The following is a 24,272-nucleotide window of genomic DNA, read 5'->3' as shown; positions in this document are numbered from 1 at the left end:
GCTGCCGTGCCGGGGAATCGCACACCGAGCATCGCTATATGCTGACGATCTAGTCGTTCTAACCGCAACCCCCCCCCCCCCTGCCCGATGATTTGGAGTGCCTCAGCCAAATTCTACAGCTGTTCGCAGGGGCCTCCGGACTTATCACCAACTTCGATAAGTGTGTGGCAACTCCAATCCGCAGCGACGACCAGGCTATCGCGGAATTCAGCACGCGTTCCCGTGCACCATCTCTCGCCTTTCCCCTGCAAGTACTTGGTGTCAGCGAAAATAGCTCTGCAACGGCTAAAGCCGCCCAGCGCGCACTCGCCACGGCTCCGCGCACACTCGCCGCAACGCCAACCGAATGACCCGGTCTCCACGACGCCTACGCGATCCGGTCTCCACGGCGCCCACGCTCCCGCTCTGTGCGCTTGCCCGATCGCGTGTAACGCCCTCGTCAGTACAGGCTTGGCCAAAGGCCATGATTGTAATCTATATATGTACATGCCATGATCAATACAACGTTGTCCAGCTGATCAATACAAATCTACATGGTATCAGAGCCCACGGTTCTCTCAGCGCATCCCTTTGCCACTTCTCCTTCCGCTGCTCCAATGGCGCCCTCCTCCTACCACTCCGACTCCTCTTCGGATGACAACCGCTCTGTCGCCCCCGCCGCCAACTCTGCGATCCAGGGCATCTCAATCCACGCACCACGTCCCTGTCATCCTCGACATGGACGAAGGCAACTACGGTCAGTGGCGCCACTTCTTCGATTCCACCCTCGACAAATTCGGTCTCGAGGGCCACGTTCGTTCCCCCACCCCATCCCAGGAACACGATGGCGAATGGCGCAGGGTTGATTCCTGCGTCGTCAACTGGATCCTCGCCACCGTCTCCAAAGGCGTTTTCGACATCGTTCGCCGTGATCGCCACAACGCTTTCTCCCTGTGGCACACCATCGAAGGGTTGTTCTAGGACAACGAGCTGCAGCGCGCAGTGTATCTCGATACCGAGCTGCGCACACTCCATGAACGACTGCTGCACCAAGCTGAAGTGGATCGCGGATCAGCTGCGCGACATCGGCCATCCCGTCTCCGAGTCGAGTCAGGTGCTCAACCTCCTCCACGGCCTCAATCCTCGGTACCGCTATGTCAAGCCAGTGATCACGTCCAAGTACCCGCCGCACTCCTTCCAGAGCGCCCGTTCCTTCCTCATCCTCGAGGAGCTCAATGCTCAGCACGACGCCAACGCCGAAGCTGGCCAGGCTCTCGCCGTGACTCACAGCGACAACCCCAGTGGCTCCTCAAACTCGGCGTCCACCGGCCACAAGGACGGGTCTTCTTCCTCCACGGTGCCCTGATCCAACAACAGCGGCAACAACCGTTCCAACAAAAACCAAGATCGGCGCCGTGGCTGAGGTTGCGGCAATGGCGGCGCGCCGCGATCCAACAACGCCAACAACTCAAGCACGCAGTCCGCGCCATGGGCCGCAGGCTACAATCCCTGGCAAGGCATGTTGAAAGCCTGGCCCATGCCCTTCCGCGCCCCCGGAGCAGGCGTTCTAGGACCTCGTCCGCCGTTCCAGCCATAGCAGGACATGACGGCCACGCATCCATCCGCACCGTCGCCTGCCGGCCCGTTCGACACCAGTGCCCTCTACGCCGCACTCCAGTCCGCCGGCGTTCCCCACCATCCTCCGAGCGCATTTGAGTGGTACTTTGATACTGGCGCGTCGTCGCACATGTCGTCATCTCCTGGTAACTTCTCTCCCTCTTCCCTGCGATCAACATCTTCTACTATCACAGTAGGCAATGGTGCTCGTATGCCGGTCACACATCAAGCACAAACACTCATTCCTACTGCCACCTCCCCTCTCCATTTAAATGATGTTCTTTTTTACCCTCATCTCATTAAGAACTTGATCAGTGTTCGCCACTTAACTCGTGACAACAATGTTTCTATCGAGTTTGACCCCTCTAGTTTCTCTATCAAGGATCTTCCTACCAGGGCGGAGATGCTCCGATGTAAAGCAGCAGCGACCTCTACCCCATCCGCCTTCCACAACACCAAGCTCTCATTGCTTCATCGGCAACATCTCTATGGCATCAGCGGCTAGGACACCCCGGACACTCCATCACTTCTCAAATTTTACAAACTTTTCCTTTTCAATGTAATAAATCTTATGCTCATTCATGTTCTTCTTGCCGACAGGGGAAACATGTTCGTCTTCCCTTCGCTGACTCCGCATCACATACATTTTTTCCTTTTCAGCTAGTTCATTCAGACGTATAGATGTCTCCAGCTCTTAGTCATTCTGGTTATAAGTACTATGTCTTTTTCTTGATGATTATAGTCATTACTTATGGACAATTCCACTTCGAAATAAATCTGATGTTCTTCCCACTGTTTGTTCCTTTATTTCCTATGTCCACACTCAATTTCGTCTGCCCATCGTCGCCTTCCAGACAGACAATGGATGGGAGTATGACTCTACCGCCATGCGTCTGCTCCTCTCCTCTCTCGGCACACAACTACGTCTATCATGTCCCTATACTTCACAGCAGAATGGGAAGGCCAAGAGAATTCTACAAACTGTTAATGATTGTATTCGAACTATGTTAATTCACAGTGCAGCACCACTGGCGTTCTAGGCCGAGGCGCTGGCCACGGCGACCTACCTGATCAATCATCGTCCATGCCGCGTCACGGGCGCCGCGACACCATACACCATGCTCTTCGGCGTGGCGCCCTCGTACAACGAGCTACGCGTTTTCGGATGCCTCTGCTTCCCCAACATGATCGCCATGTCGCCTCACAAGCTCGCCGTGTGATCCACAATCTGTGTCTTTATCGGATACCCGGCTGATCACCGCGGCTATCGTTGCTACGAGCTAGCGACGGGTCAGGTCATCACATCGCGCCACGTGGTCTTCGACGAGTCTGTCTACCCCTTCAGCGACTCCACCACGCACGCCATTGCTGCATCGTCACCAGTGGCAGATGATCCACCGTTCATGCAGACGGGCCACGCCACGGTTGTTGCGCGACGTCACCTGAGTCCGTCGCCGTCGCCGCCTCCCCTCGACATCGATCTACCACAACATCCGTATCGCGCGCGCACAGCGTGACAAATCCATGCACCGATGCCAAATGGTGCAGACAGGGGCTCATCTTCAACGCCAGAACCCACATCACCACCAGCGCCCGCGCCTGGACCTGCCACGACGTCGCCCGTTGCATCATTGTCCGCGAGTCCATTGGCTGCGGCGCCCGCGGTCGCCACTGTAGCACCACCAGCACACGACGCCGTCAATCCTGGACACCCGATGATCACTCGTGCTCAGGCTAGGATCCACAAACCCAACCCGAAGTATGCCATGGTGGCCTCAGCGACCATCTCCCCGATCCCCTGGAGCGTTCGCGGCGCAATCAAGGACCCCAACTGGTATGCTGCCATGAAAAGAGAATTTGATGCATTGCAGGCTAACAAGACCTGGACTCTCATGCTGCGACCACACGACGCTCGCGTCATCACCGGCAAATGGGTCTTCAAACACAAGATGAATCCTGACGGAACTCTAGAGCAATACAAGGCTCGATGGGTTGTTCATGGGTTCAACCAGCGCCCCGGCGTCGATTTCGGCGAGACATTCTCACCGGTAGTCAAGCCGGCCACGATCCGCACTGTTCCCACGCTCGTGGCGACGTACAACTGTCCGGCTCATCAACTCGACGTCTCCAACGCCTTCCTCCACAGCAACCTTCGCGAACGGGTGTGCAGCCAGCAACCCACCGGGTTCGCTGATCCTCAGCGTCCCAACGATGTTTGTCTCTTGTCGCGGTCCCTCTATGGTCTTCGCCAAGCACCACGGGCATGGTTCGAACACTTCGTCAGACACGTCACCAGCTTGGGGTTCATTCAGTCTAAGGCCAACTCCTCCCTCTTCGTCTGCCACCGCAACGGGGCCATGGCGTACCTGCTTCTATATGTCGACGACATGATCCTGTCGGCATCCTCGGCGTCGCTCCTTCGCCATGTCATCGCTCGACTACACGACGCATTTGTTGTGAAGGACATGGGGCCAATTCGACATTTCCTCGGCATCAACGTTCGACGTACCAAAGATGGCTTCTTCCTCTCCCAGTCGGCGTATGCCGAGATCTCTTGGAGCGCACTGGCATGGCCAACTGCAACCCCGTCGCCACGCCTGCGGACACCAAGCCGAAAGCATCCGCTGCTGACGGCAAGCTCATCGACGACGCCACCACTTACCGAAGCATCACTGGCGCATTGCAATATTTGATGATCACACGTCCAGACATTGCGTACGCTGTGCAGCAAGTGTGCTTACACATGCACGCATCGAGGGACGTGCACCAAACGATGATGAAACGCATCCTCCGGTACGTCAAAGGGACGACGAGCCTCGGCATCCAACTGCGCGCCGCTCCTTCACCGACGATCACCGCCTACAGCGACGCCGACTGGGCCGGTTGTCCAGACACGCGACGTTCGACTTCAGGGTTTTGTGTCTTCCTCGGCAATTCACTCATCTCGTGGTCATCCAAGCGACAAACCACAGTGTCAAGGTCGAGCGCCGAAGCTGAGTACCGCGCCATCGCCAACGCCATCTCTGAGTGCTCTTGGCTTCGACATCTTCTTGGCGAGCTCCTCTGCAAGGTTCCCTTAGCGACTGTGGCCTTCTGCGACAACATATCGTCAGTTTACATGTCCAGGAATCCTGTCCACCACTGGCAAACCAAGCATATTGAGCTAGACATCCACTTCGTTCGGGAAAAAGTGGCCATTGGAGAGCTTTGCGTCACGCACGTCCCAGTGCGCGCCAACTCGCTGATGTGTTCACCAAAGGGCTGCCTTCAGTGCTGTTCTTCGAGTTCAGAGACGGTCTCTCCGTCACCGCGCCCGACGTCGAGACTGCGGGGAGGGGGGGGGGTCTCAGCGAAAACAGCTCTACAACGGCTAAATCCGCCCAGTGCGCACTCGCCACGACTCCGCACGCACTCGCCGCAACGCCAACCGAATGACCCGGTCTCCACGGCGCCCACACTCCCGCTCTGTGCGCTTGTCCGATCGCGTGTAACGCCCTCGTTAGTATAGGCTTGGCCAAAGGCCATTATTGTAATCTATATATGTACATGCCATGATCAATATAAATCTACACTTGGGCATCCCTCTATCGCTGTGGAGGTTGAGCCGGGCGGATGAGCAGCCATTGGTAGACGCCGTCGCGTCCAGAATCTCGACTTGGAAGTCTGGGCTCCTCACCAACGCTGGTAGAGTGCTACTGACCAAGGTCACGTTGTCAGCGATCCCGGTGCACCTGAGCATCGCGTGCTGCTTGTCTGAGTGGGCTATCAAGCAGATTGATAAGCGGCGTAGAGCATTCCTGTGGCCGGGGGCTGAGTCATGCTCAGGTGGTAAGTGCCGGGTCGCCTGGCCGGTTGTCTGCAGACCGACGGACTTCGGCGGTGTCGGCGTCGTCGATTTGCGCTACTTCGGGTACGCACTTCGCCTACGGTGGGAATGGCTATCCAGAACCGAGCCTCGCCGCTGCTGGGTTGGACTACCTTCAAGATCCGAGAAGCCGGTGGCTGCCATGTGCGCTGCGAGCATGTCGGTCTTGGTTGGCGATGGTGCCTCGGTGCGGCTGTGGACTGACAAACTGGGCACCGGTCAGCCCCTTATCGCTCTTCGCACTGGCACTGTTTGCGGCGGTATCCAGAGCGGGTCGGAAGAGGTGCCTTCGCGACGCTCTCGTTGACAACCGTTGGGCGAGAGACATCACCGGTGCACCAATGACTCAAGTCCTATGTGACTACCTTCGTGTCTGGGAGCTCCTGCGCTCAGTGACACTGGTGCCGTTGCAGCCGGACCGATTCGTCTGGGAGTGGTCGGCCGACGGGAGCTACTCCGTTTCGTCGACGTACAGGGCGTTCTTCGCAGGCTCCACCTTGCTTCTTGGAGCAAAAAAGCTTTGGCGCGTTAAAGCACCACCGCGTGTCAAGCTTTTCTTTTGGTTGACTCTACATCGCCGGCTCTGGACTGCTGTGCGTAGGAAGCGGCATGGTCTGCAGGACTCCGATGAATGCGCCCTGTGCAATCAGGAGCCGGAGACGGGTGTCACGGGTGGCCATCTGTTCCTCGGGTGCGTCTTCGCCAGGCAAGTTTGGTTCGCGACACTGCGGCCCCTGCAGCTTTCGTCGCTGATGCTAGCCGCGGAGGATGACGACGTCGGCGTGTGGTGGCTGCGCCAACGACGCCGGGTGGATTCGGCTTCGCGCCCCCTGTTCGACTCTCTGCTTCTGCTGGTTGCTTGGTCGCTCTGTAAAGAGAGGAACTGCCGGGTTTTCAGGAGGCCGCACTCAACTGTGCAAGATGTTGCTCGTGCGGCGTTCAAGGAAGGCGAGGATTGGGCTATGGCCGGCTTCGCGCCGATGTCTGTGTTAGCTAGCCTGTGGTCGCAAAACGGTGATGTAATGGAACATAATTCAAGAATCCAATAGCTAGGTTGTCCGGGCGTCGTCTTGGGGCTCCTCGCCGCTGACGTCCACGTGGGTTCGTTGTAAACTGCCTTCCCTCTTAACGAAAAACGGATGTAAACCCGCTCGCGAAAAATCTAGACCTATGTAGGTCAAACTTAGAGGGAGTAATTTGGACTTTTTTCATTTGAAAATGGATGGTAGTAATTACTTTCCATATGTAAGAAACAAGTAGAACCCTTTTCACATTTAATTCTTTTTTTTTTCTAAACATCTACGGCTTCTGTTGAATAATGTAATTCCTGCTCTCCTCTAAGCTCATCTACGTTAAGCCTGACCTAATCTGTAAAAAACTTTATATTTACAATACTAAATAATTATATTAGGTTAATTATAAAATATATTGTTATGGTATGTCTGTTTGGATTTGTATATATTGATATTATTTTCTATAAACTTTTAACTCTGTTTATTATAAAATATATTGTTATGGTATATGTCTATTTACAAATATACTGATATTATTTTCTATAAACTTTTAACTCCGTTTAAACATAGAATTGCGGAAACTAGCGGCAGAGAGGGAGGGCCCAACAGTTTATATTGAAAATTTTATAACTTGACTAACTTTTGAAGAAATTTGTATAGGTAACCACAAAGAATTGTATTTCTATTTCCTCTGCCACCACGAGTAGAGGCGGATTTTGAGTTTGTAACTATGGCACCAAGTTTTGCGCAGAGAAGTCACTTGTGAGCTATCCAATGTGCACATGCACCGATTTGCAAGCGCTACTGCACATCATTTTATACTTCCATAAATCCTTAATTTTGGAGCATCTTTGGATTGTCTAGAATTCAAACTAAGACTTTGTTTGGAAACATGTGTATCCACCTCAATCCACGTGCGTTGGAGTTGAATGGAATGGAATTTAGTTTAATTCCACTTCAATCCACTTCAGCACATGTGGATTGAGACGAATACATGCGCATCTAAATAAGGCCTAAAAATTATTACCAGTACTCTAGAAAAACTTGACGTATTAGTTTTTGTTTAAGTCAAATTGTATTACTCCTAATAGGCCCCGTTCGCTGGTCTGAAACTTGGCTGAAACTGGCTGAAAAATACTGTTCCGGCTGAATTGTTGTGAGAGAAAAATACTGTTTCAGCTGAAAAAAGAAGCCGAACAAGCCATTTTTAAGACAAGCGAACGGGGTCTATGGTTTAGTAAATGTCGACAATTAGTCAACTTAAAGATAATTTGACTTAAAACAACTATATGGTTTATTGGAATAGAGGTAGTAGCAGGCACGGAGCCAGCGGTGGGGCTAGGGGGGCTGCAGCCCCCCTACCGCTCGCGAGCAAACGAAGCCCCGTAGAGCCGCCGTCCGAAATTTTAGCTGTAGATGTACAGGTAGGAGGGGCTGAGATTTGCTGAACCTCTTTTCTTGCTAATTGCCGTTGTTTAGCCCCTCCTAGATGTTTTCCTAGCTTCGTCCCTGGGTAGTAGTAAGGTGTTTAGATCTCCGACTAAAAGATTCATAGACATATATTAGTCCTATTAGATGGGTTTGCGTGACTGGTAGACTAATTTTTAGTTGGGGGTTGGTCTAAACTCTAAAGCTTAGCGCACTCATTAGACAAAAAATTTCTTCATTGCTATGTTTTTCCTTTAAAATTTAACACTTAGTATGCATGGTTGAATATATTGGACTACTTTTAGCTAACAGTTAGTGGCCCTCCGTTGTCACTGATTTTTTGAATGAATTGACAGTGACACACTGTCTGTTTCTATTGATATATTAAAAACTACAAGCGATGGCCCTGGACAACAGAACAATCTCAACAAGATCACTCCAACAAAACACAACAAACTAGCAAAAAAAAAAAAAAAAAGAAACAGTTCCTTGTCGTACTAAAACATAATTAAGATTAAGTGTCGTATACTCAGTTCAGAAATAGGGAAAATCCGTACTAAGGTTTTGTGATCATGCGTTTCAATACTGTCGCGCCTGCCTACGTACATAACGGGCTATGGAGCGTTCGAGCAGGACTATTCCAAGTAATCAATTGCAGGGATTTTTAAATTTAAGACAAGACTGAAATGATATTAACGATTATTTGCAAAACCTTTTATAGCCACAACACTTCCAAGGTTTAAAGAGTCTCCATCTCACGACTTCAATAAAAACTACTCTAAAAGACTCGAGTACTCGACACGACATCAGGATCAGGGTAACATCTAAACACCAATTCAATCATCACCAACAGATTTCAGACTTCCGACTCTGCCTCGCCAGTTGCCAAAACGACTTCGACGCCAAGAACTGAACTTTAGTCGACCTCCTCAATCTTGGGACCGGCAGCGCCCCCGCTGGCTGGGGCATCCTCATCCATGCCAGCAGCAGCGCCCATGCCCGCGCCAGCGCCCTGGTACATCTTTGCAATGATTGGATTGCAGATGCCCTCCAGCTCTTTCATCTTGTCTTCGAACTCGTCGGCCTCAGCAAGCTGGTTGCTGTCCAGCTATGTTACACGGATACTTCACTGAAGCCGCGTATCGCGTATCCGATACGTATCGGATATGGATACGTGTCCGATACGCCTAGGATACGTATCCTTCGAGTATCCGATTTTGTATTATTTTTGTTAAAATCGGATACGCCCACGGACACGTATCCTTCGTTCGGATACGGCCCAGCCCATTAGAAGCCCACGGAGACAGCCTCAGTCCCGCACGCCCGCAGTCGCATTCAGTCCCATTCCTGCAGTCCCGCACGGAGACCTCACGGCTGCGCCCTTGCGTCGCGCCGCAACCCCGCTCGCCGGCCGCCAGCCATCGGCGACGAGGCTCCGCCTCCGCCTCCGCTCGCCGGCGTCCCTACTCGCCGGCCGCCAGCCAAATCCTCCTCATCCTCCTCCCTCTCGTCCCCATCCAGCATCCAGCATCCACCGCCGCCGAGCGGACGGACGGACGGAGATCCGCTCGCGCCTCCGGCTCTGCTGCGGAGTGACGGACGGACGGAGATCTGCGCGTGCCTCCGGCTCTGCTGCGGAGCGGACGGACGGACGGAAGGAGATCCGCACGCGCCTGCGCGCGCCTCCGGCTCTGCTGCGGAGCGGATGGACGGACGGAAGGAGATCCGCGCGCGCCTCCGGCTCTGCTGCGGAGCGGACAGACGGAGATCCGCGCGCGCCTTCGGCTCCGGCTCTGCTGCGGAGCGGACGGACGGAGATCCGCGCGCGCCTCCGGCTCTACGTCGGCTCAAGGTCAGTTCTCTCTCCTCCTCCACCGCGGCCCGGGTCTGTTAGTGAAATTGCTAGTGTACGACTGTATGCAGTTTGTATTGATAGTGTATGCAGTTCGAACTTCGTATTGATGAAGTCATGAAGTTAGTCTTATACTCTTATTGATGAAGTGTAGTTCGTGTTGCTTTGCTTTGCTTGTATGCAGTAGAGACTAGAGAGTAGATGGCGTCTGCAAATATGAGCAGTGCTAGTGTAGGATCTGCAGCCACAAACACAACTGACATCAAGGCTCCACTTTGGGATCATGTAACCATTCTGGAGAAGCCTAGAACTGGTGGAGGAAATGCTATGTGGCGCTGCAAGTACTGTCCAATGCAAAAACTGAGTAGTTACACTAGAGTTGAAGCTCATTTGTTGCAGAAGGGAGGAAAGGGAATAGGTAAATGTCCTAATGTTACATATGAAATGCTTAGTGAAATGAGGAAGGAAATTGAAAGGTGCAAGAATCTGGTGGAAAGATCCAAGTCAAGAACTGTTTCTTTGCCTATTGCTCCTTCCTCAAGCAATACTGCTGACAGCAACAAGAGGAACAAGAGGGGGCCTGTTTCTGCATTGGAAAAATCTTGGGCATTAGAAGACCGTAAGCACTTGGATGCTTTAATTAGTAGAGCAATTTATTCTGGAGGGGTATCTTTTAATTTTCTGAGAAATCCATATCTTCGAGAAGCCTTTACCTTTGCTTGCAGCCGCAACATGCAAGGTTATGTGATTCCTGGTTACAACAGAGTTAGGGAGGGGCTTCTGAAGCAAGAAAGGAGGCACATAGAGACTTTGTTGGAGAGCACAAAGAGCACATGGGCAGAGAAGGGAGTCACAATCTGCTCTGATGGTTGGTCAGATCCTCAGAGGCGACCAATCATCAATTTTGTTGCTGTTTCTGACAAGGCACCTATGTTCTTGAGGGCTGATAATTGTGAAGGACAGTACAAATCAAAAGAATACATTGCTGAGAAGTTGAAGGGTATAATTGAAGAAGTAGGTCGACATAATGTAGTGCAAATCATTACAGACAATGCTGCAAATTGCAAAGGTGCTGGTCTCATAATAGAATCTGAGTATGATAACATATTTTGGACACCATGTGTTGTGCATACCCTCAATCTTGCGCTGAAAAGTATATGTGAACCTAGAATAGGAAACAACCCCTCTGATGAAGAACTATTTGCTTGGGGGGAACTTGAATTTATGTATGATGTTAAAACTGAGGCTGCTATGATAAAGAATTTCATAATGAATCATGGCATGCGGCTTTCAATGTTCAATGAGTTCAGCCCTTTGAAGTTACTTTCTATTGCTGAAACAAGATTTGCCTCTGTTGTTTGTATGTTAAAGCGGTTTGTTGAGGTAAAAACAGCCCTCCAACAAATGGTGATTAGTGACAAATGGAGTGTGTACAGAGAAGTCAGAGATGATTCTCCAACTCCAACAGCCCAAATTGTCAAGGACTTGATACTTAGTGATGTATGGTGGGACAAGGTGGACTACATTCTTAAGATTACTACTCCTATTTATGAAATGATTCGTATGACAAACACCGACACACCATGTCTTCACTTAGTTTATGAGATGTGGGATTCAATGATAGAGAAAGTGAAGAAAGTTATATATCGATATGAGGGCAAGCAAGAAGATGAGGAGTCAAGTCTGTACTCGATTATTTATGACATATTGATTGCTAGGTGGACAAAAGGAAATAATCCACTTCATTGTTTAGCTCATTCACTTAATCCAAGGTACAAATTGCCATTCTGATTTTTCCATTGACTTGAATGATCAGTACTGATTTTTTTCATTCACTAAAATCATCATTGCCAATTGCAGATATTATAGCAAAAAGTGGATTGAAGAAGGTCCTGGCCGTGAACCACCCCACAAGGATAAAGAGGTATAAAAAATGAGGATGGTTTGCTTCAAGAAGTTCTTTCCCATGCCAGAAGAATTGGCTAAAGTAAAAGAAGAGTACTCAAGGTTCTCTAGTAGTTCAGAAGAATTTAATGATCCTGACTCAATCTATGATAGATGGGCTATTTCCCCTATGACTTGGTGGACAAATCATGGACAATCTGCTCCCTTATTGATGAGTTTGGCCATGAAATTGCTTAGCCAGCCAGCCTCATCTTCTTGCTATGAAAGAAACTGGAGCACCTATAGCTTTGTCCATAGTGTCAAGAGAAATGCCTTAACTCCAGAGCGTGCTGAAGATTTGGTCTTTGTGCACTCAAATTTGAGGCATCTGTCAAGAAGAAGTGATGCATACAAGACAGGAGAGACAAGGATGTGGGATGCAGGAGGGGATTCTTTTGATTCACTTGGTGGTGTTGGCATTCTTGAAGTGGCTGATCTGTCCCTTGATGAACCTGAACTGCAAGCTGTGTCCTTTTGTCTGGATGAGCTGCCAGTTGATATTGTGGATGACAATGAAACAATTGAGGAATAGGAACTTGCTGCTGCATGAATGCCTTGCCTTCTATTAATTTTCTAAATTTGAGACTACTATATTTGAGAGTTGATGAGACTGCAGACCTTCTGTGCTGTAATAATAGTACTCTTAGAGTCTTAAGTGATTAATTGCAATGTTTTATTGTTATCACTTATCAATTTTAGAACTTGCTGGCTGCTGCTGCATGAACTTGCTGGCTGCTGCTGCATGAACTTGCTGGCTGTTGCATCAATTTCAGAGTTCAGACAATAGGAACTTGCTGGCTGCTGGCCTGCTGCTGCATGAACTGCAAGGTGATGTACTGAACTACTACTGATTAATGATTACTGAATACTCAAGTAGTCAGGTTTTAGTAATAAATTGATTGACAGTTGGTTCCTTGGTTTTTCTGTGCAAATTCTGGACTTGGAGTCTTGGAGAACTCGAGAATGGACAATTGAAGAATGGAGATGCTTCCGGAGTTCCGGTCTTTGCTTTGGCTGGTAATTGCTATTGCAAGGTAATTTACTACTTTCACTCTTTCGCAATTTTAATATGCGCTATTATCTATATTTATTAAAAAACAGTAAAACGTATCCGCGTATCGGGTTTCTTAGAAAATTACCGTATCCGTGTATCCGTATCCTTCCGATACCGATACGCGTATCCGTATCCGTGCAACTTAGCTGTCCAGCCAGCTGATGGCTCCATCGACAGCATCCTCGATCTTCTTCTTGTCCTCCGCTGGGAGCTTGGAGGCAATCTTGTCGTCCTTGATGGTGTTCCTCATGTTGTAGGCATAGTTCTCGAGCGCGTTCTTGGCGTCCACCTTCTTCACCTCCTCGTCCTCTGCTTTGTACTTCTCAGTTTCCTGCACCATCTTCTCGCTCTCCTCCTTGCTCAGCCGGCCCTTGTCGTTTGTGATCGTGATCTTGTTCTTCTGCCCAGTGGTCTTGTCCTCGGCAGAAACGTTGAGGATGACGTTGGCGTCGATGTCGAAGGTCACAGTGATCTGGGGCACACCGCGGGGAGCTGGAGGGATGCCTCGAACTTCCCGAGGAGGTTGTTGTCCTTGGTCCTGGCGCCCTCGCCCTAGTACACCGGGATCAGGACGCCCGGCTGGTTGTCGGAGTAGGTGGAGAAGACCTGCTCCTTCTTGGTCGGGATGGTGGTGTTCCTCGGGATGAGCACGGTCATGACACCACCAGCAGTCTCCAGGCCAAGGGACAGAGGCGTCACGTCCAGCAGGAGGAGGTCCTGTACCTTCTCGTCGCCCTCCCCGCTGAGAATGGCGGCCTGGACAGCGGCTCCGTACGCGACGGCCTCGTCGGGTTGATGCTCTTGCACAGCTCCTTGCCGTTGAAGAAGTCCTGCAGCACCAGCTGCACCTTGGGGATACGGGTGGAGCCGCCAACGAGCACGAGTCGTGCACGCTGCTCTTGTCCATCTTGGCGTCGTGCAGGCACTTCTCTACGGGCTCCATGCACTTGCGGAACAAGTCCATGTTCAGCTCCTCAAAGCGAGCCCTGGTGATGGTCGAGTAGAAGTCGATGCCCTCGAACAGGGAGTCAATCTCAATGGTGGTCTGCGCGGTCGACGACAGCGTGCGCTTGGTGCGCTCGCACGCCGTGCGCAGCCTGCGCAGTGCGCGGGGGTTGTCACTCATGTCTTTCTTGTGCTTGTGCTTGAACTCTTGGACGAAGTGGTTCACCAAGCGGCTGTGGCCTTCACCTCAAAGATGCCTTCCTCGATGGTCAGGAGTGACACGTCAAACGTGCCACCACCAAGGTCGAAGATGAGCACATTCTTCTCGCCGGAGCTGCTGACCTTCTTGTCGAGACCGTAGGCGATGGCAGCTGCCGTGGGCTCGTTGATGATGCGCATCACATTAAGGCCCGCAATGACACCGGCATCCTTGGTGGCCTGCCTCTGCGAGTCGTTAAAGTAGGCCGGCACCGTGACAACAGCGTTCTTGATCGTGGAGCCGAGGTAGGCTTCAGCAATCTCCTTCATCTTGATGAGGAGATCTCCTCAGCAGCGAACTGCTTCTCCTCGCCCTTGTAGTTGACGACAATCATAGGCTTGTCACCAGGGCCTGGAATGACCTTGAACGGCCATAGCTTCATGTCACTCTGCACTGATGGGTCAGAGAACCTCCTGCCAATCAACCGCTTAGCATCTGCATTACAAAGAAAACGAACAAAATTATGAGTTGCCGTTCTTATTAATACGATGAAGGCATAAAGCAAGATCAATTCCACTTGGTTCAGCTTATTCCTAAATATTAACAGAAAGCAGGGCAGAGGAACAAAATGCAGAACAGAGGAACAATATTACACAACTCACAACAAAAATTACAATATAACTATCAGTTCATCTTTACATCAGGATTAAAGACATGCAGAGTAGTTTACCGCAAGTACTATGTTTTGCCACAACAAATGAGCAGCGCAATTGCTGTCAGTCAATATATTTCAACAGGCATTAACAGCAGATGAGAAGTGCAATGGGAGGCTGCAACGAGTAGAACAACAAACTATAGTAGTATTCCCCAATATTACTAAATAGTAGTATTCTCCAATATTACTCAATAGTCCACACGAAATTTAACAGAAAATTTCTGAATCTAAATGGCATATACTCCAGCATAGCAAGCACTAACATGCTGTTTTTTTTTTAGAAGAAGCACCAACATGCTGCTAAGTACCAACATTTATATTTCTGAACAAAATGTCCGCCAAATTCTAAGGTCCATTACAGCTACAGCCAGATTGCTAATTACTAGTTATTAGATAGATATAATGGTTGAATCCAATCATTGCTACTAGTTATTAGATATATATAATAATGACCGCAAATCGAATCATGATTATATGAAGGCCTGAAGAGTCTATCGCTGATTCCTACCATCATGTTCCTATCCAGCACAGTAAACAGCGCACTACTAATAAAAATGCATCCCAATTCAAAGATTAATTAAGATCCAAACTATATCAGCCACTTATACGCGAGGGATCTTTAGCAATTAGCATTCAGAGAGAAACGACGCAGTAATAACAGTAACAAGGGCAAGGGAAGGGGAGGAGCGGAGCACGTACCGAAGACGGTGTTGGTGGGTTTCATGGCGACCTAGTTCTTGGCGGCGTCGCCGATGAGCCGCTCGGTGTCGGTGAAGGCGACATAGGACGGCGTGGTGCGGTTCCCCTGGTCGTTGGCGATGATCTCCACCCGGTCGTGCTGCCACACGCCGACGCACGAGTAGGTGGTGCCGAGATCGATCCCGATCGCCGGACCCTCGCCCTTCGCCATCGCCACACGAATCGCTTGCTCGAACGGGAGAAGGGAATCGAAGCTAGTGGAAGAACTCGAAGAACTAGGAAATCTCAGGGAGTTTGGGGGGTCGCCGGATTTTCTTCTGCAACTGCAATGCAATGCAATACTACGAGAGCTGGGCTGGGGAGCGGAGGAGGCGGGGGCGGTGGGGTTTTACGAGCGGTGACGTGGTTTCGTGAAAGTTCGAGCGCGGCCAAGACGAGGCCGTTGGATTCAGATCGGAGGGGCGTTCGGGAAGGGTCTAGATGGTGCAGGTTCAGGAGCCGAGCCAATGGGAACGTGACAAGTGGGCACGTCGGCAAGACTGGGGCCGGGGAGACTCCCTGGTCGTCCCGGCAGGTTTCGGAGATCCTCAGCATCTTTGCTCGGTAGTATAGTATTTTTTTTTTCACGCTAAATAAGTAAACAATACTTTTACTTATAAGACAAAGCAGTCCAAATAAACAGAGTGTCTATCACTTGCCTAGTTGCGTTTGGTTTATCTAACGACAGCACTACGCGAACGTGCTCGTAGCGCGGTGGCAACGTCTCCGGTTGTGGAGCGTGCCCACCCAGGTTCGATTTCCATTTGGGACGAACGGGTATCGTATGGGGTATTTCCTCATATTTGTTTGGTGCAGGTCCTGGACACTAACGTGACGTTACAATAGGACTACGACGTACCCGTCATCTACAAGGCTCGTGTGGCTTCAATGATCTTCAGAAGGACGTTTGAAGTGTATATGTTGTAGCTTCTAGGGGGTGTGCGTGTGTGTGGTAGTGTGAGTGTGTTGTGTACAGTATAGATACTACAACTTATACACTAGGAGTCCAGGCTAAAAAAACGACAGCACTACCGCCTGCTGCTGCTCTGCCTCGTCCGTTCAGATTCACGTGTCAACAGTGACAACTTTGTTTCCTGCGCTTGCATCCTTATCGTCTGCTTTAGATTCGCTGTCCACACTGCTCGGATGACTCGCCTCCATCTCTTTCACACCAACGCCGTCTCTTCCAAACCACCAAAAAAAACTCGCCCCCGTCTCTTCCACAATAGCACCACGCAGCCTGCGCCTCCTCCCCACACCGTCGCGCGGCGGCCTGGGCCTCCTCCACGCGTTGGTGGCCGCGGCTTGACCCTACCCGCCCTCATGGATACTAACGCTGCCAGTCCACATTTGCAACATGAAATACTTGAATGCAATATATATTTAAAACAGATGAAATATTTGGGATATGCGCTTGCAACATGTGTGCGAAATATATGCAACATCATGATAAAACAATTAGAATATGAAAAAACACTTACTGCAACATAAGACTGAAACAACTAAAACATTTGAAATATACTGTTGCAATATATGTGTGAAAATATATGCAACATCTAGATAAAAGGCGATTGCAACATACGTATGGAAACAGATGAAACATTTGAAGAAAAGCTTGTAACATGCTTCTAAAACACTTTGCAACATCACCCGATCTACTTTTGTAACATCGATAAGAAACAACTACAATATACCTTTTGAAACGAGTGAAACACCTGAAACATACATTTGAAACATAGGGGAGGGAAAGCCTGGGCCAGTCGATTCCATCCTTCGGGGTCGGAGTTGGTGGCAAGCGGCGACGCACAAGCACCAATGCCACCAGTACAGGGCTTGGCTCAACGGTGACGGTGGGGATGGGGGGCGAGGAGCATCATGGCCGTCGGGGCGGGAGGGGGGAGCTCCATCGTCGGGGTGAGAGAGGGCGCCGACGGAGGTGAGGAGTGCGCCGCGCGGGGTTGGAGGAGAGCCGCCCACTCCCCTGCAACACCGCTACGCCACCTCCCATAGATCTCGCTACTGCTCCATGGATCTCTCTGGGGTGGAGGAGAGGGCCGCCGTATCTGCGGGCGTTGGGGCTCCCGGTTGAGAGGACACTGGGCGTTGGTGCACTACGACAAGGGATGAGGAGCGCAAAAGGGGTAAGGGCGGGAGCGGAGAGGCGGAGTGAGGCGTGCGAGAGTTGATTTTGTTAGGCGAGGCGTGTTTTCTAGACAAGCGGCGCATGCGACAGTGAGTGGAGCAAGGCATCCGGCCTTCCGTACATCTTAATGGTAGCATTACCGTTATCCTAGTCAGTTAGTTTCGTGTTGTAAAACATGTCATCAGCGGTAAGGATCTTTCCTTGTCCGTCTCTTATAATCAACATAGTAGATAAAAGTAGAACACATGGACACAAGACATAGTGAGACTATTCTTATTCGTCTCAATATTGGTGATTATAATATAGAGCTCTCACGTATATATAGTCCTGCCAAGGTCTAAGAGTTTGGTAAGAGCCCATATACAAACAGACTAGGATTTTGTTTCATCCTTCTTATTTCCTTCTAAAATAGAGTTCGTATGTTTTACAACAATTTTTTCTGCTCCGATAAATAAATTAGTCCATTGTGCGAGGGAATAGGAAACTTGGGCGTAAAACATTTGCTCATGCAACAATGTACTCCCTCCGTTCTAATTTATATGTCATTTTTGTTTATCTTGATACATAACTTTTATTATATATCTAGACATATATTATATTTATTTAGGTGGTTTTTGTTTCTCTATATAATTTTTATTATATATCTAGACATATAGCATATTTAGGTGCATGCATAAGTTATGTATAACATAGGACATGGGTGGTAGTAATTAAATCTTCTATTTTGTTTGAAAGAATGATAAAAGATTTGTCATATTTTTATTAGAAGAAAGAGTAAGAGACAAACTAAAGCTACAAGATAATAGCAACTTCCACCACATACAAGTGAACACAACCACTTACTCCATCCATTCAAAAGAAACTATTAGAAGAAAGAGCAGGAGACATACTAAAGGCTACAAGATAATCGCAACTCCCACTACATATAACAAATGAGCACAACCACTTATTACCTCCATTCGAAATAAGATCTTATCCCTTCTCGCATGGCCCCATCGTTTTCATCCGCTCGTCCCACTGAAGCCCCGTCTCTTGGCGTTGGCACCAGGTAGGACGCACGCGCGAGGATGCAAGCTTGAGCGGCAAACACACCATGCAGCGCGGTAGTGCCGCAAGCTGACAGACGCGCATAGGCGCTCCAGCTACTATGCAGCAAGCACGGTACGACAACCCAGGCGATGAGGTGCTCAAGCTCCCACGCGACTGGCTGGCGGGGGTGATGAGCCCGCACTAGGGGGGTGGGTGGGCGAGCGACAATGAGCAGCGGTAGCTGGTGGCCAGGCCGACACGTCGAGCTCTTTTTCCAGTTCTTTTGTCGATGAGCTCGAGCTCGATTCAGCGCAGTGGAATGGAAACAAGTGTATGGTGTGGATGTTAGATTTCCTCCATTTTTCCTCTCGAATGACTGGCGTAGGAAGGTTTCCTTCATTTTTCCTATGGTCGTTTCCTGCCATCCAAAGGAGTGAATAGTAACCAAATCATTAGGATCTGGAATCCTGTGTTTTTCCTATGTTTCTCCTCCGATCAAAGGAGCCCTTAGAAGAAAGAGTGGGAGACATACTAAAGGCTACAAGATAATCGCAACTCCCACCACAGACAACAAGCACTAGTACAGATACAAGCTGCCCGGTTGGGAAACCCCTTCAGTCCCGGTTTCCCAACGGGGAGCATGAATCCGGGACTAAAGGGCCCCTCCTTTAGTCCTGGTTTCTCGCCCAGGACTAAAGGTAGTCCCGGTTGGTAATACCAACCGGGGCTAAAGAGACCTCCCGGCCTGGCCACGTGAGCCGGCCCTTTAGTCCCGGTTGGTATTACCAACCGGGACTAAAGGTTTTCTTTTTTTTTGTTTCTATTTTCAATTGATGATTCGTTTTGGTTTTCGAATAGGTTTTCGAATACACATTCTACGCTGCTAATAATACATGCATTCTACACGCTTATAATATTCGAACACTTTGTACAAACTAAAGTATGAAACTAACGTATATATTACATGCATATACATATATTGTACGTTATTTTATGTACATATAATATGTATATATATATTACAAATAAAGCTTGCATTGTATATTCTATCATATTCTTGGGATAACAAATTCACTCCATCTGGTTTGGCTTCCATATTTCATTCATGTCATTATAGAACTCACCGGTGGGGTTTAAGACCTGGTCATTAAGAAATCCTGCTATGGTCTCTTGAATTGCTTTCAGTTGGTCACGTCGTAAGCCTTTTTCCTTCAACCATAGAGTCTTTAATAAAAATTAAAGGAAAAATATATATATATATATATATATATATATATATATATATATATATATATATATATATATATATATATGTGTGTGTGTGTGTGTGTGTGTTGGTCACGTGATTACTTATATATATGAGCAATAAAAGAAATTGTGAATATATGAATATATTTATATAACATACTTTGAGGATCTCTTCAGGAGTTCTTTTTGAGTACGCCATGATAAACTCGCAAACATAGTATCCACAGTAGTTGGTCCCCTGTTCTTGCCTCAGAACCCACTTTTATGAGAAAAAAAAGATCCGGTGAATTAAAAGCATGCATGGTGTTAATTGAAGTATATATATATATAAATGTAGCTAGTACTTACTCTGTGTGCGATTACATCCAGTGGCGCTTTGCAATGTTTCATGTGGTGTTCCTCAATGAAACTTTTCCAAACACTGCGTCCAATAAAATAAAAAATTAATTTGGCCTTTAATAATTGTTGCAGTTAAGAGATCGGGGTATATATAGTTGCTAGAGAGACCAAATTACCCTTGGATAATATCTATCATGTCTTGGTACTCTGTTTGCTCTTTTCTTAACGAGTCTAAGAATGCTCAACCGACTATTGGCCATATCGATGACCATCAATATGCAGTGATTGCTGCATATGTTTTTATACACAAATATGATCGATATTAACTAGAGTCAACACACACACCCACACATATATATATATATATATACACACACATACATACATATATATATATATATATATATATATATATATACACACACATATATATATGGGAGATAGCTTAGCTAGTAAGCAAATAATTGAACAAATGTCTATATGATCGACATTAATTATTTAACACTCACTTGAAGTTGTAGGGGAAGAGTATGTCCTTGTTTTGTTGTTCACTAAGAACCTCATGAGATTTTTCTTGAGTTCAGCTTTCCATTCAGGCGGGGGATTAGGGTGTTTGAATACGGCATTTGGATCAATGAAACCAACATCATTATCCTTTCTCTTTCTGAGTTCTGTCATCTCATATCTGCATATATAAAAATATAGTGTGAGGATATATAATTTATATATATACATGTAGCTTTATAAATATACACTTTAATAGTAGAAAATAATCACACTTATAACAATAGCAGCTAATGAGACTTTCGTCAAAAGAGTCCAGGTGACATAGTTGGTGTAATTCTAAAAACTCGACATATATAACGTCATCGCCACAGAAGTAATGTTGGTTTCTAACTCTGACAGAAACAAAGGTCGTCTCTCCCCGTTCATACGCCGCCATGTACCAATTGTTTAGCAGGTACATTTGCGTACCCAGTTCACCTAAGGCCTCAGGGTTATATAGACTCTTTCCATGTTCAAATTTCTTCTAAGGATCCACTTTCAGAGCAGATGGTCCTTCAGCGAGCACTTGGGCAAGGTCTAAACCAGTATCCTCATAAAACCGAACCAGGTCCTCAAAATCGACATCCAGTAAGTCTAAGTTTAAACCATATTCATTACGAATGACAAGAGGGGGACTGATTGTTGTGATTGTTGTTCGAGTTGTGCAACACCTTTCCCTGCTCTAGTCTTTTTCTGTGCCGCCTCAAATGACTTGGTGAGAGAGCGGTCATAGTCTGATTTTGACAGGGTCTTTTGAGATTCTCACTTTTTCTGGTCCACCTTCTTTCTTAGAAGATCTGGAGGTAGGTAGAAGTATGGTTTCTCCAGGTTCTCCCTCGCTTCTCGTTGCTTTCTTACTTTTTTAAAGAAACTATTCACATCTTTTTGTACTACAACATTTAATTCCTTTTCACTTTTCTCGTAAGATAGTTTTTGGGGAATAACTGGATTAGAGGAGGCTTTCTTCTTTACCGGCTGGTGGGCTAATGGCTTTGTTTGCGGGGCGGACCTCTTAGGAGCTGGCTGCTTCTTGGTCATCAAGGGAGGCGGGGCAGCCGTTGGAGACCTCCTTGGAGGTGGCGGCGGTGCATAATCATTGCCCAGAGCACTATGATGATCTGGAGATTGAATAATTTGACTTAGGTTGGCAGAGACCCTGCTGTGTGAGTACAAAAAAAATTAGGTATAAGAAATTGTTATTATTAATCATGCATGTCAATAGAAAATTAGTGAAAAAATTATTTCGTTCACTTTTGTCCGCACCTATTGTCTGACAGTTGAGGAAGCGGCGGTGGACTAGAGACCCCGAGAATAATGATGTAGCGCTTGCGCCATAGTATGAATGTCTTCTCTGCTTCTCCTAGAGTCTTCTCCCCATCACCTCCTGGAATGTCAAGAGTCAAATCACTAAAACCTTTGTTAACTCTATCCACTGAGACGCTAACATATCCAGGTGCTATTATTGCCCTATGGATTCTTGGTGTCTTGGTAGGATCTGGAGGAGAAAAAACACCGAGAGCCACCATGATTGTGGTATTCTCTTTTGGAATATGTAGCTCACATGATGTAAACAGTGCAGTGATGTCATCCATGGGAAAACGTAGCATTGCATCATCTTGATTTGGCAACTCCGTGGAAGCGCAGCTGCTTTTCAACTGATTAGGGGGGCTAATATTAATGTTGATTCCTAGATCTGATGCCTGCCTTTGGGCACTCATTGCTATTTGCACTTACTTTATGATTTCCTCCTGCATTATAGCTTGCATGTCTTTTTCACGCTTCTGTGCTTGAAGCAACGCCTCCCGTGACTCACGAACATATTCCTCCAACCTGTTGATCCACGCTGCTTCCTCATCCTTCCTTCTCTGTCGGCTTCTATAGGTATCTCTGTCATTAGGGAAACCATGCTCCCAAGAAATGTTCCATCCTAAACCTCTCGTTCGACCACTGTGTTCAGCAGTCCCGATGGCATACGTCAGTTCATCCTTCTCTCTATTGGGCCTGAATGCACCAATAGCTTTAGCTTGTAGATCATAAGAAAATCTTTGTGTTGCTCTTTCGAGTTTTGGGCCATGAACCAGCTTCCTGGTCTCTAGGTCCAGTCTTCCCCCATGAGCGAAAAACCAATTCTTCGCGTGTTTGGGTCAATTGAGTGATTCTAGTGTGATACCCTTGGCAATAATATTCGCTTCCATTTTTCCCACTTGGGAATGGCAGTCGTGTAGCCACCTGATCCCATGCCTTGGTAGTATACCTTCTATCGGGCATTCTCTTGGTTCCTTTTGACCCGTTTCTCACCCTCTTCTGATGTCTTGTACTATACAAAATCATTCCAGTAGGGCCTCAACTTTGCGAGCGGGCCCCTAGTATTGAAATTGGACGTTAGATTCTTCTTGACGTATTTCGTATAGGGATTTCTTCCAAGTCTAGAATTGTGTGGCCATCTTCTTCATAGCCCACTTTCAAACTAGCTCCTTCAATTCATCATCGTTGATATCATCATAATCATCCGCTTGCAACGTGAAATATTGAAGGATATCATCCCAAATTAAATTCTTATCAAAATTAGAGACAAAACTAACATGAGGCTCGTTGATCTTTTGCTTCTATTCACGGACACTGATCTGAAGTCTGTCCTTTACAAGGTATCCATAGTGTTGCACGAATTTCCTTGCATGTGGACCAAGTGATTCGTCTGTCTTGATATTGAATTCCGATATTATGTAGCGCCCCTCCAATGGCTTTTTCGGGCCTCGAATATTTTTGCTTTTCGTCGTTGTGGTCGTCGATCCAGAGGGCTACGTATAAAAAAAGAATAAATAAATATCATGTGTACACATAATAGATGATAGATATTCAAATATATATATAAATATATATACCTCGCCGGTATTTTCTTACATAATATTTTCTTGCTCATTTTCAAGAGCTAGGTATTGACTCCCGTCATCTACATCCTACTGGCCACCATCGGCAAATTGAGTGCCAGTGTTGATAATATCCATCATTTCTTCATCAATGTTGTCTCTCAGGGCAGCCATCTAGCTTTTACACCACTAGATATATCTATAAAAAATAAAAACCATATATCTATAAAATGGATCGAGTTATGTGCTTAAAATTAATTAAATAACTACACTCGAAATTCAAGTCTCCAAAGCATAACTTTGATTTCTTATTTTCTAGAAATATTTATTGGCAAGTGATATATATAACAAATTTATATATATAACAATATAAATTTAAAACTCTCTAATATGTATAACAAATATATATATATATATAACAATACAAATTTATAACTCTCTAATATGTATGTATAACAAATATATATATATATAACAATATAAATTTATAACTCTAATATATATGTATAACAAATTTAGCTATATAACAATATAAATTTATAACTCTCTAATATAGATGTATAACAATTTTTTATATATAAAAATACAAATTTATAACTCTCTAATATATATATATATATATATAACAAATATATATATATAACTATATAACAATACAAATTTATAACTCCCTAATATATATATATAACAAATTTATATATATAACAGATTTATATATATCAATACACAGTATGGGGCCGGCGGCATTGGT

At 47.2% G+C, this 24,272-nt stretch overlaps 1 protein-coding gene and 2 pseudogenes across 1 annotated transcript; 2 read left to right on the top strand and 1 right to left on the bottom strand.

Moving 5' to 3' along the window:
* The first annotated feature begins 5,802 nt into the window (after positions 1 to 5,802).
* Positions 5,803 to 6,510, top strand: LOC136491793 (uncharacterized). The gene has a single exon (XM_066488030.1). It carries the CDS (start codon positions 5,803 to 5,805, stop codon positions 6,508 to 6,510), a length of 708 nt encoding a protein of 235 aa, XP_066344127.1.
* Positions 6,511 to 8,589: 2,079 nt separating this feature from the next.
* LOC136494826 (heat shock 70 kDa protein-like) lies at positions 8,590 to 15,738 on the bottom strand (annotated as a pseudogene).
* LOC136494825 (putative transcriptional regulator tpeD) lies at positions 9,005 to 12,881 on the top strand (annotated as a pseudogene).
* Positions 15,739 to 24,272: the final 8,534 nt, after the last annotated feature.

Source organism: Miscanthus floridulus, chromosome 11, assembly GCF_019320115.1.
Source record: "Miscanthus floridulus cultivar M001 chromosome 11, ASM1932011v1, whole genome shotgun sequence".
Taxonomy (NCBI): domain Eukaryota; kingdom Viridiplantae; phylum Streptophyta; class Magnoliopsida; order Poales; family Poaceae; genus Miscanthus; species Miscanthus floridulus.
Note: the sequence above shows the minus strand (reverse complement) of the source record. Positions and strands in the feature narration are given on the sequence as shown.